Source organism: Protomyctophum parallelum (genome assembly GCF_964188405.1).
Source record: "Protomyctophum parallelum genome assembly, chromosome: 23".
NCBI lineage: Eukaryota > Metazoa > Chordata > Actinopteri > Myctophiformes > Myctophidae > Protomyctophum > Protomyctophum parallelum.
Window position 1 is genome coordinate 16,375,314 of NC_139715.1, and position 13,511 is coordinate 16,388,824.

A 13,511-nucleotide genomic window follows, 5' to 3' on the forward strand; every position below is an offset into this window, starting at 1 on the left:
CCCCTCTCTCTCTTCTTCTTCTTCTAATTCTCTCCGTTCATTCACTTCACATCAAAATGTCCCTTGGCTGCATGCTTGAGCCCGCAATTCAGCCCTCAAATTAATTTACAGGCTAAATAATTTAACAGCCGCGCACCGACGCCATATCCTATAATAGGCCTGATGGAAGGTGCTGCTGCTGTATTCGCGGTTGTCAGTTGACGTCCTTAATTGTCCGGGGTCAGGGATTGGGTGTGGGATTTGTCTGGGTGTTTAACATGGTCCGACATGGGGATTTGAAGAGAGATATAATACGGCGCATGTGATGCGATGTGGGGCCCAGACAGTCATGACAGACACTTGAGGAGAATGTAAGAATGTAATTCAATGACCACCGGACACTCCTCATGTTGCTGGATTAAACTTCCAAGTTTGACAATGATCAAGATAAGGTGGGTCGCGATCGGCAAGGGCTGCAGGCAACAAATACACCTCTTAAAATAAGGCTAAACAACCTCTTATTATCCACTCGTCTGCTTGAATTCCCATGGTCGACTATACTCCCCCAAGGGCTACGACGCATGCGGTGGGCAGAGTTTTAACCATTTTAAGACATCTCAATTAACAAGTGTTCCCCTAATAAAAGGTTATTAGAGAAAAGCCATAGGGTATTTAGTTGTCCACACGTAACTTTACTCAACACATCAGTCGTTCTTTCATTGGGGAGGCCTATAGGCCTGCATGTTTTTTTTTATTGAAAAAATGTAGGTTAGCAATTAGCAAATGACCTGGCTGCAGTATTGAGATATAGGTTATATAGTGACCTCCGCGTTAATACAAGTCAAATCTCGCTTTTAGAAGTTGTTGATTGCAAACTGCAGGCTCAATAATGGCATGCACGAAATAAGAATATATGGGAAAGCCGACTGCATGCATATTAATACATTTTGGAAACAGACTCAAAAAATTCTATAAGAGATTAGACATATACTGTATAACCGGGTAGGATTAGAACTATACAGGAATATAAAAAGTCGGAAATAATGCACCATTGGCTTGGTCAAAAATATTGTCCAAATGAATAAATAGCAGTTGTTTGTGTATACCAGCCTACAGTATATATTATAATTGGTTGTTCGTTTCCACAATTACGCATTTGGAAATATGGTTTTAGCTCAACGGCTGAACTCGACTATTTTTCTATTGAATCAATGAGCCTTTAGATAAATCACATATTATGGCTAACCCCATTTGAATAGCCTGTTTATTGACATCAGCACTTGTCCAATTCCCAAATGGAATATATAGAGGTAAACCGGTACATCTTGCATAAGTTGCATGGTTTGAACCTCACCTTCTTAAAAAGAATACAAAATATTATTATTATTATCGTCATCATCATTTATCACTGCTCTGTAAACGGGTTGTTTACACAGGCCCATATACATTTGGAGCGTATAGGATAATTATTCAACGATAATTCACTTTTCCAACCCAAAAATACCTGTTTATTCGAAATGATTTTGAAATAGCCTACAGGATGATATAACTATATGGTTCGGAGATCGAGACCCAGACTGCAGTTGTTGTTTTAGTTGTGGGCAGAGTTGCAGGCTAGATAGGCCTACGTCTTTTGTAAATTATTTTATTTAAGTCGCCTACAGCAGTTTATTTCAGTAGGCCTATTTATTCACAATTTACATGATTTTACAACAACAGAAACAAATCGAGTACAGTGTTTTACAGACAGGAGAAGAAATGGGAACAGCGGCCTCTAAAACTTCTTCGAACTGTTCCCCCCTCTCGCTTAAATAAGCTTACCGGTATATAACGTCCCTTCATATAAACAAACCATCATCGCTTTAAAAAAAAAAAAGATAATAGTTAAGGTCTTTAATTCCACAGAATATCGAAAGAGAAAAATCAAAATGCACCAGTCTGTCTTCACGGGATATATAATTTAAAATCGTGTCAAAACTTGGCATGCTCTGCTCCAGAGAGCAAAGCTAATTGGATGCGCTTTCCTTTCGCTTCGCCAAACGGGACAGGCAAAAACAAAATCCTTTACCGAAAGAGTAAAAAATAAATGAAAAGAAAGAAAAGAGAGAGAGAGAAAAAAAACGAGAAGGAAAAAAAATAGTTATTTCTTTCAAAGTGATTGCATTTTTCAAGACGACATTCGCCTTTTGATTTACAAATTACCAGCCCCCTGCCTGCACAACAAACACAGGTAGCGAAAATGTAAAAATTAAATATTTGGTTATGGTTTATGTTTGTTTGTGCGTAAATTGCACCGTTTATTCTTTTTTTTTTCTTTCTCCTCAATGTTCTCTTTTATAATTCAGATATGAGTCAAAGGAACCGTTCCGTTTACCCCCGCCGCGGAGGCAGCGCTGCTCTGGTAGTGCTGGGAATGGAGCACGTGCAGTCTGCCCTGAACGGACGAGTCCCCCGCCGCCTCTCCTCCTCCTCCGGCGGCGGGCAGATACATGCTGATCATGTCCCTCAGGTCCCCGGCGCCGGGGCACGGGGCCGGCGCGCGCGTCGACGACACGGACACGACGGGGGGGCCGGGACTGACGTTGGGCTCCGATTTCACCAGAGACCCCAGAGTCCCTCCGCCGATCACCCCGGCGGACACCGGCGACACGGACACCCCGGTGGGGGAGCCCTGGTGGTGCGCCGGGTGCTGGTAGCCGGTGAGTCCGCCGTACACCGGCGGAGAGGCGCTCATGTAGCTCTGCGAGTTCGAGATGGGGCTGTACTGGAGCGCGCTCATGTCGTAGCGGTGCATGGCGGGCTGATGCGGGTTCTGGTGGTGGTGGTGGTGCGGGTGGTGCGCGTGGTGAGGGTGCACGGTGCCCTGCTGCTGCTGTGTGTACGCGAGCTGCGCCTCCTGCATCATGGCGTGAGCCGCGGCGGCGGCGGCCGCCACCTGGCCCGAGTACGCCCCGTTGGCCCAGCCGTTCATGTGGCTGGCGTAGCCGGTCGCCGCTTGGTGGTGGTGGTGGGGGTGGTGGTGCCCGACCGGGCTCTCCAGCCGCTGCGCCCCGATCCCCCCGACCCCGACGCCCATCGTCGAGCCGAGCAGCCCGCCGGCCAGCGAGTACTTGTCCTTCTTCAGCAAGGTCTTGGTCTTCCTCCGCGGGCGGTACTTGTAATCCGGGTGCTCCTTCATGTGCATGGCGCGCAGCCGCTTGGCCTCGTCGATGAAGGGCCTTTTCTCCGCCTCGGACATCACCTTCCACTCGGCGCCCAGCCGCTTGCTGATCTCAGAGTTGTGCATCTTGGGGTTCTCCTGGGCCATCTTGCGCCGCTGGCCGCGCGACCACACCATGAACGCGTTCATGGGTCTCTTGACGCGCTCCTGGTGCGCAACTTTGCCGTTCCCCCCGACGCCGGCGGTGGTGCCGCCGTTCGGCCCGCCACCTCCTCCCCCCGGGTTGGAGGGGTTGGTTTGGGGCACCACGGGGGAGTGCAAGTCCGTCTCCATCATGATGCTATACATTCACCCGGCTTGGTATATAGGACGACAACACCTCTGAAATCAAGCGGGCGCAAACATTCAGACCGGCGGGGTTGAAACAGCGCACGTACCGTAGGCGAAACGATCCACGGATGGCACAGAGAGAGAGAGAGAGAGAGAGAGAGAGAGAAAGAGAGAGAGAGAGAGAGGTGGGGGGGGTGAGAGAGATGGGGAGAGAGAGAGGCTCCAATTCTCATAAAAGATGATAAACTTGGATAACCCTATATAACTTTCCCCCTTTTGACAAAATTAGTTGAGATCCGTTCCCTTCCGATGCTCTTTTGGAAACTCTCATCCACGCACGTTGTTGTGTCGTTGAGCTGTGTTGTGTATAGCCTATACCCAGCATACCCACCGATAGCAGCATGCGGTGAGTGAGTGTATAGTGGCTAAAGTTAACGGAGCATGCCCGCCGGGGCCACGCGCTTTGACAGCCGCTAAATGAGCTCCGAAGCGGCCAATGGAGGAGCTGCGAGCCGAGACGTGATTTGCATGCAGGGAAAGAAAGAGCTCTCTCGGTTTGGTGACGTCGGAACGGATCGAGAGAGACCTAAAATACTCCCCCCTCTCTCTCTCTCTCTCTCTCTCACACACACACACGCACACGCATACGCACAGTCGCACACGCGCGTGTGTGTGTGTGTGTGTGTGTGTGTGTGTGTGTGTGTGTGTGTGTGTGTGTGTGTGTGTGTGTGTGTGTGTGTGTTTGTGTGTGTGAATAAATAAAACTCACTGCAATGCAACTTTGATTTTGTGTCATATCGAGAAAGCCATTACTGTATCTCACGTCTTTGAAGAGTATAGCCTTATAGCCTATATATCCTTTTGGTGAATAAATAGCCTATATATATAAAGGCCTTAATGTACAAGTATTGCATACAACCATTTATTTATCTTTATTCTTTGTTATTTTACAGATCCATAACCTTTAATTGCACCTTAAATCAGATGGGTGACTAAATAAGTCACCGTGACTTATACCACTTACCCTATGCAAATAGTGTCTCTCTCTCTCTCTCTCTCTATTCAACACACACTCTCTCTCTCTCTCTCTCTCTCTCTCTCTCTCTCTCTCTCTCTCTCATTAGCCTATATAATATGACAGGCAGGCAGACCACATGCAGCCAAAACAAATAAAAACACAGTCTAGAATTGAGCTTGTTTGTAGAAGAACATGAACCACCCAAATAATAAAATCTGTTCCGTTTTTCACGCTCGTTTCCTTTTGGTTTTTCCGTCGAACTCATCAACCCGCGACATGCGCAGCCTTTCAGTTTGACCCATATTTGGCGAGTAACGAGTTCTTTTCAGTCGTCTTCCTATTCAGAGCCACAGGTGTTTTCCTGTTGTGTCCGTTGCTAGGAGACAGGTGACTGACGGAAAGAGCACGTGCCATCTAAAGCCCCCCTTTTGTCCACGAGCACAAGCCGGAGAGAGCGAGCACGGCAACGAGAGAGAGAAGGGGGGGGGGGGTGATGCTGTCAGTGTATTGCAATGAATTAAAATAGTCTATAATATTTAATATATATAGGCCTTTATGTATATACAGTATATGATGATAATAATAATAATATTTATTATTATAATTTTTTTATTAATAATGTCTTCAGCCCAAAATAACTAATCTACAAGCTCACAATGTGCCACATACATATGTGCTATGTGAGCTTTTACATCTGTCATTTTCACCAAATGTTAGCACCAGAAGGACACTATGGTTCAAAGTGACGCACTGTGAGCTTGTATATCTGCTATTTTTGAATAGCCAATGCAAAAATCAAAAATGCCAATAACGAGATAGCGGGTTAAGGGAGCTAGAAGGGGCTTAGTATTTTTCAACCGGGGAGACACATGAATTTTGAATCTCTCCTTCTTGGTCTGCATGTAAAATGGAGTTACAGGCTAACCTATACCTGGCCCTATTTATAACCGCCCAGAAATTATGCTTCACCCGTCTCGCTGCGTCGCACACAAGCCACTTTTCCCTACAGGCTTCTCGCTTCCCATGCTCCTCCACCCCATTCACCTCCATTGTAGCTCTTTCCCTGCATGAGCTCCCCTCAAAGGAGCCTTATCAGCACGAGAAAACATAGCCTGTACATCTCTGAAGTCGAAAAAAAAAAAGATCAAAACACAACTCCCTTTTCTCTCCATCCTAGGCTACTCTCTCTCCCATTTCTCAGGTTCCTTTGGGGGGGTGACAGTCCAAGCGCGCCACAAGACAACCGCCATATACGGCCTCCTCCCCAAAGATTTCATTCATGTCAATAAAATCCCTTAAACCTTCTCAATGGTGAGTTTATTCTGACTAGTGAACATAACACTGTTGATATTAAAATTAGAGATCTTTGTTTTCTGACCTAATTGACCACATGATGCCACATTTACTTAATGTCCTGAAACGCTTCCGTCACAAACAAGAACAAATGGTGTTAAATGTTGTAAACTTATCTTAATTTATACCGTGACCACCGATTTTCAGCTTAACAAGTTCTGAGCATCATCTATTTTCAGAGGGAAAAAGGACGGGGCCAGGTATACAGACCCATGGGGATATAGGGGTTGAATTAGGATTGAATTGGTTTTAACACTTGAGTGGTTTTAACCAGTGGGCCTGAGAGGCAAAATGTCATCCAATGGTGGTCCGTCGTGGCTTAAATGCAGAATAAATAATGGACACGTCACCTTGACATGAAAAGGGTTGAAAACCACGGACTTAAGGCATAGACAAAATCAGTGTTTTGTTTTTTTTTGTCAGCAGAAACCTCTACCCCTCAAATCACCTCCCATAAGTCTATAAGTCCCCAAACAGGAGAGAGAGAGAGAGAGAGAGAGAGAGAGAGAGAGGCAGCCAGCACCTTACAGATGTCATTCGGTAGCAGTCCTTTTGAACGAGTTTAAGAGACACTCCAGCAGCACGTGAAGCCAGGAGAGAGAGGAATACTTCACCAAGAGCAGATGATTAAATTATATCTAAAAATTAACCATGCATTGGGGCGCCTGCTGGCCTATAGCGGTCCAGGCGCATGCCACATATAGGCTCTAGCCTGACATGCTATAGCTACTACTGGTCTAATGAAGTGGAAATCTGTATCATCCCTTTCCTTTAAATACACACACACACACACTGAGGTAGACCGAGCATCAAAGAGGTTTTTTGCATGCGCGCGAGCATGCGCACACACACGCACACACACACACACACACACACACACACACACACACACACACACACACACACACACACACACACACACACACACACACACACACACACACACACACACACACACACACACACACACACACACACACACACACACACACACACACACACACACACACACAGAGGCCTAATAAAATCAAAGGAATATTTCTGCAGTGGAGGTTGAGCTAGTGGGTTTGTTTAAAGCTCTCTGTCACAGCAAACTGTCAGCTCCACTGGGACTCAATGCCTCGACAGTGCACCCCACGTGCACGCACACACATTTTAATTAAGAAAAAGTATAAATACCCTACTGCAATGTAGAACTACTCCGTTGCAAGTAAAAGTCCGGAATTCAAAATACAAAAGTATGGGCATACAAATGTAGGCCTACTTACAGTACCAAAAGTAAAAGTACCAATTATGCAGAATGTCCCATTTCAAGATTTCAAAATGCATAAAAAGCGTTGTGAGCTTGTAGATGGGCTATTTTCAAATGCATGGTCAAAATGAAGTGGTAAATGTATGTTTTGTAACAATAATCAAAATACCTGGAGACGTATCCTCGCTAATGTGTTTTGTGTGTGTGTGTGTGTGTGTGTGTGTGTGACTGAGTGTGTGTGTGTGTGTGTGTGTGTGTGTGTGTGTGTGTGTGTGTGTGTGTGTGTGTGTGTGTGTGTGTGTGTGTGTGTGTGACAGGTGTGTGTGTGTGTGTGTGTGTGTGTGTGTGTGTGTGTGTGTGTGTGTGTGTGTGTGTGTGTGTGAGACTGTGTGTGTGTGTGTGTGTGTGTGTGTGTGTGTGTGTGTGTGTGTGTGTGTGTGTGTGTGTGTGTGTGTGTGTGTGACTGTGTGTGTGTGTGTGTGTGTGTGTGTGTGTGTGTGTGTGTGTGCTGTTATCCAGTCAGCCAGGGCTCCAGGCTGCCCTTTCTTCATTTACACCTGCTCCACAAAGCTGCAATGCCTGACAATGTACGGCACTAGTGCTTTTCACCCCCCCTCCCCCCCTCCTCACACACGCACACACAGTCGCACACGCAAGCACACGCACGTTTCACTGGATGCAAAGAAAAAAACTTTAAGTGAACGGAAATTCCTGATTTGATCCAGCAAGCCCCCCAGCTTCATTTAGAAGCCTCTCTCGCAGAGTACTTTAATAATTAGCAGCTGCATCACTAGTCGTTACTTTTGGCAGTAATGGTTTGGAACTAGCTTAAAATAAGCAAAGTGAATGGACACAAAGTGAATAAAGATTAACTTAAAGTCTATCTAATTGTATTATGCATGTGCTTTTATCCACAGTGCTTTACAAAGAACATTACATTCACCAATTCACACCTAGTTCCACAGTAGCCAGACAATTAGATCTTTTTGTAATGCCATTTTGTTTTTTCAATTATCCAATGAAATCCTGGGCTCTACACTCCCTCTGCCAACCTGGGGAGAGCAACGGACTGCAAGAGGAGTCCAAGCGTGTCTGTCTACGCACATCTGCATGTGTACGTTTCTGTGTAGAACCCCGTTGTATAGGGACTATATTCCTATAATGTGCTTGTGGACGGGGATTCAAGGCCACACGCCCAGTGCATTATAGAGAGAATACAGGTGAGAGAGTGGAGGGAGGGATAGACGGCTAGAGAGAGGCACATATTGAGGGAAGGCATATCTGGACGGTGAGGCATTCCATTCAGTTTGACTCAGTTCAATAGATAAATATTGTGAAGCGAGATAAATATTGCGAGCTTGTAACACCTGCTATTATCACAATCTTTATTATATTATCTGACAATTTGGCAGATGTTTGACCAGTTTTGTTTATATATAGTTTGTTGATTACCTTGCATCATAGAGCGCCGAAGTCCTGGTGTCACTCGCTCATCACCTGGTCTTGCCTGGTTCACGGAAGTAATTTCTCTATGGAGAATAACATTGGGTCATCTTAAAATCGTTTCATATAAGCATTGTGGTCCAAAAAATGCGTTATTGTGTAGGGAGGTGTCTCTGTATCGTTTGTGACAGTCACTCATATATGATACAGTCTGTTTCTAGCGAAAATTTAACTAATTCAGTAACAGTAACGATAGCATTTTCTTTTCTTCATATCCATATGAGTGATGCGGCCTGGATGAAATGTTTATTTTTCAAACACAATTCTTATATGAGGCGATCTAAAATCCCCCTATCGGGATTACAATGCAAATAAAAAGTACATGAACCCGTGGATTTGCGCCCTCTACCGATATTGACATCAGACTTCGGTGCTCTATTTACCATGCATAGAAATGGTCTTTTTATTTGATTTCTTGGCTTATAAGCCCTCACATTCAACTTCAAACTCAACTCACTCGTATGATGCTGCACTCACACGGGCAGATGCACAAGATACAAAGATGCAAAGCTACACAGTGTGTTTGTCGCTTTGCATCTTTGTAGCTGAAGATGAAACCAGCTCATCTTTTTTTGTAGCTTTGTATCTTTTGCAGCAGCTACAAACGTTGCATGTATCTTTGTATTCATGTCGCTGGCTTCCATTGAAGAAAAAAAAAAGTGAACGCAGCTTGAGAGATGAGGAGGAGGAGGAGCAGAAGATGAGCAAGGGAAACTGAAAAGCGCCTTGCAAGTAGTCAATAGCTTGGGGCTTTTGATAAAAAAACAACTTAAAAAATGTCTAACTATGTCAAAGTTACACTATAGAAGCCCCACTTAGAGGTAATTCATACAGTATACCTTGTCTGTGTTGCTCACAGAGCATATAGCAGACATATAAAAAGAACAATAGGGTATGAAGGTGCACATGAAAAACCTTGTCAATCCAACCAGCAATGTTCGAGACATTGACATTACATTGTTGGTAGTGAGGGTAAAAATCATGATGTTGTAACGAGGAAATGTCAAGGGATTAGAGGAAAGAGAAGAGAGCAGAGGCAGGGAGAAAGAGAGGAGAGAATGCTGGGGGAGTGGGGAGTGTGTGTGTGTGTGTGGGGGACTGACCCCAGCGACAATGGATTAACGGACTATGAAAAGGATTACGAGCAATGATAGCCCCTCTGAGATTCAAACATCACGCTTGCCCAATGCACAAACATGCACACTCATGCACGAGTAGATCAAGAAACTCATCATTACAGCTTGTCTGAACAATGTAAACACCCCCCCGTCCCCCCCAGTCCCAAACGCACATGCAGGCACACGCACACGAAACGCACGCATGCACGCACGCGCGCACGCACGCACACACACACACACACACACACACACACACGGGTGCATGTATTGGTCTGACAAAGTACCAACAGTTCCACAGTCATGAGTCCGACACCATAACCAAAACCCAACGCTAAAACAAACCTCACAGGAAGCCACGGGTTAGTTTTAACCGGCCGCGCATGTCGGGAGTGACACTGTTGTCGGACTAATGCCTGTCGGACACTGTGTGTGCACACACACACACACACACACACACACACACACACACACACACACACCGTACATACCAATGTATGAACCAATCTTGTATTAATACAAATTGTGCTTCCTTTAAAATGAGGGTATACGTTCTTTTACCTGGACTGAATTGGCCAGACAAAAGCCTTTTTATATATGTATTCAGGAACACTTACTGGAATCTAATAATCTCCAGAACATCATCTCTGAATAGGCCTCGTGAATGAGCTATAGTCAGCTGTGACACAGTGTGACACGGAGCCAAAGTCAATCCTGCTTACACAGATAGTAGAAACAAATGCTGCTTCTAAATCCTTAACCTATTTTGGGCGAGAACCCCTTTTGGTGTTTTAAGCTTTATGTTATGCTTTAACTATTGTAGATCTATAGCAGATCTACAAGCTTATAGCGCGGCACCGAGTGCCACGCTACGAGCTATATAGGTCTGCTATTTTTGAAAATTGGAAAAAACTAAATACACATTGCGTGGCTCAATCTCCAAATTCAGTAAAGCATGGCAGCCTTTTCCATCTCATGTTGACCGCCTTAAACTTGTGCCCCCGATTGAACCTGAATAGCTGTCGCCTTACTAGCCAACCCGTCTTGTCTGGATGATGTTTGACCATGAACTGCTTTGTATATTGACTATATTGGAGTTTTTTTGTTATATATATATATATATATATACACACTCTGTTTGTATTTCTACATCTAAATTTGTAAAAAATAAATAAAAAAGAACATAAAAAAAGGGTCTGCTATTTTTGATAAATCGTGAAAATGTAGTGCAAACATTTTTTAACTCAAATCTGTGCTTCTGGGGGTGTCTGGAACAACATATTTTCAGATGGGGGTCAGCAGCCAATTACAGATGATTTTTGGGGGTCCTTGACATGAAAACGAATGTCAGGATTTAGAAGACATTTGTAGAATCGTCCTCAGGTCGAAATGGGTTAAACCCGAGCACCTAAATTCAAATGAAACTAAATGAAGACATGGGTGAAATGGGTGACATCGGGCACATTTTTCCACCTCATTTTCTAGTTTTAAAAGTTATGGATGGTAAATCCATAACAAAGAGATTTAAACTGTGAAACTACACATTTCTCCACCACCACACATGCGCACGTGGTGGCACGTGCGGTCTCACATGCACACAAGATATTCTGCCACCTTGCACAACAGAAAACAAAACAGCTGACAGTCAAAAAGAGAGGTTTAGAATGTTTGACTAGGAGTGAGTGTGTGTGTGTGTGTGTGTGTGTGTGTGTGTGTGTGTGTGTGTGTTAGTGAGAGAGAGAGAGAGAGAGAGAGAGAGAGAGAGAGAGAGAGAGAGAGAGAGAGAGAGTGCGCGCATGCGTGCACACATGTGCATGTGACCCCGTTTGCTGTGAGTGGCCAAACAGGGCTAATCCTGTTGAACTGTGTCCAATCAACACAGCTAATGTCTTGTGACACGCCAGCCACACAGAAACACACTCTATTAGGACTCTACAGTGCTTCCCTCACATTGGCTTTGCACGCTTTGGAACCCGCCGTGAGGTGTCCTAACACAGGGGTTCTCAACGTTCTTTGGGCTGGGGACCCCCGGAAATGCTTTGGCCATGTCTCGCGACCCCCGCCCCGTCCCCTCTCCCCACCCCCGATACTAACTGACTGCAAAAATAACCTTAGTAATAGAGAAAATATATCATAAATGAATACTGAAACCAGATATAATCATTAAGGAAAGTTTATGCATGTACTATGTGTACTAATATAAACTCTTAATTTCCCCTTTCCAGCCATTCAGTTGCAAAAAAAAGTTAATAAATAAACTTTTTTTCCCGAGACCCGAACCATATTCTCCATAAAGAATATGAGTTGATGTCGTCTGGCAGACGGTACAGATCACCACCATACTGTAAGCTCAACAGATACAAATTCCCCTTTGTTCCACTGTCAATCAAAGCACTCAATAACAGATAACTAACTACTGGGGGGAATTATGATGGGAGAGTGCTGTAATACGCTTGATATATTTGTACAGTGTGGGTAGGAGAATTATTTTTTGTACTATGAACTGTATTTTATCTACGGCATTTATAAAACAGAATTGACGCAGACTATCAAGTCAGGCCCTGAGCTGACAGAGGGCATGCGTGCAGTCAGTGATTCCTTCTGGAAGCATCTCCTGGTTATGAGAAAGTAAAAGAGAATATATATACAGTATATAGACTCATGAATAAACATGAATGACACTCTCGCCTCCTTTTCCTCTCGGTGACATTTCAATCCGTCCTGCCGAGGTGGAAGTTTTGATATCAGGCCCTCTCAGCAGGTGGAAATAGCCGGGGGGGCCCTAAAAGGAGGGATTCTCTCTCTCTCTCTGTCTCTCCCCCCCAAATAAGGGTCTTTCTCTCTGTTTGATTGCAGGGGTTGCATGGGTGGGGGGTGGGGTTTCGAGTACTGCTTGCTGAAGGGCAGGATGGAGATTTTCTCTCTCTTTCTCCCTAAACGAGGTCAAGCGTCCAGCCAGGACCTGCACTGCTTTCAAAGACCTAGAAGAGCCCCCTCCACCACACCTGCCCTTTTATCCCCGCTTTTCCTGCCTCCTTTCTTCCCTTCTTCTCCCTCGACCAACCTTTTCTTCTCCACTGCCCACCCCCCTCCCCCCCCCACACACACACACACACACACACACACACACACACACACACACACACACACACACACACACACACACACACACACACACACACACACACACACACACACACACACACACACACACACACACACACACACACACAACCTTCCGTTGCCTTTTTCCCTCCCCACAACATTTCACTTTCACCTCGTTCAACTCCCCCCGCCTCCCTCCCTCGCCTCCTTTCTTGTCCTCTTCCTCATACTGGCGTTTCTAACCCTCTGTTGGTTTACTGATTCATGAGAGTTTTTTGGATTCCGTGAGGGGTCGACCGTTCCTTCCTTCAGCAGCTTTCCCCCATGCTTAACCCATTTAGAAATCAGACCTGAGACCGATTGGGAAAAAAATGGTTTTATGAAAAACCTATGTTTCTATGTCTGTGGTTTTTTCAAACTATTTCATGTCAAGGACCCCTACAACAATATGTAATTGGCCGCCGACCCCATCTGAAAATATGTAATGTTGTTCCAGGTACTCCCCCAGAAGCAAAGATTTGAGTTAAAAACATTCACTGTGAAAGAATATATATTCAAAGATTTGCGCAACTGTTTCAAGAATTTTCAAAAATATAGCTAAAGTTTTAAATAATGGTTAAAACACCAAAACGGGTTGAGGGGAAAGGAACTGGTCGGAATAACGTGTTCCGTCCACGCGCTACGTCCGGCTGGGGA

General features: G+C 45.0%; 1 protein-coding gene across 1 annotated transcript; it reads right to left on the reverse strand.

The window, feature by feature from the left end:
* Positions 1–2,320: 2,320 nt before the first annotated feature.
* On the reverse strand, positions 2,321–3,487 carry LOC310854451 (transcription factor Sox-1a-like; the record flags this gene model as incomplete). The annotated part of the gene is made up of 1 exon (XM_083759110.1): positions 2,321–3,487. One exon carries the CDS (start codon positions 3,485–3,487, stop codon positions 2,321–2,323), a length of 1,167 nt encoding a protein of 388 aa, XP_083615236.1.
* Between the last annotated feature and the right edge of the window lie 10,024 nt (positions 3,488–13,511).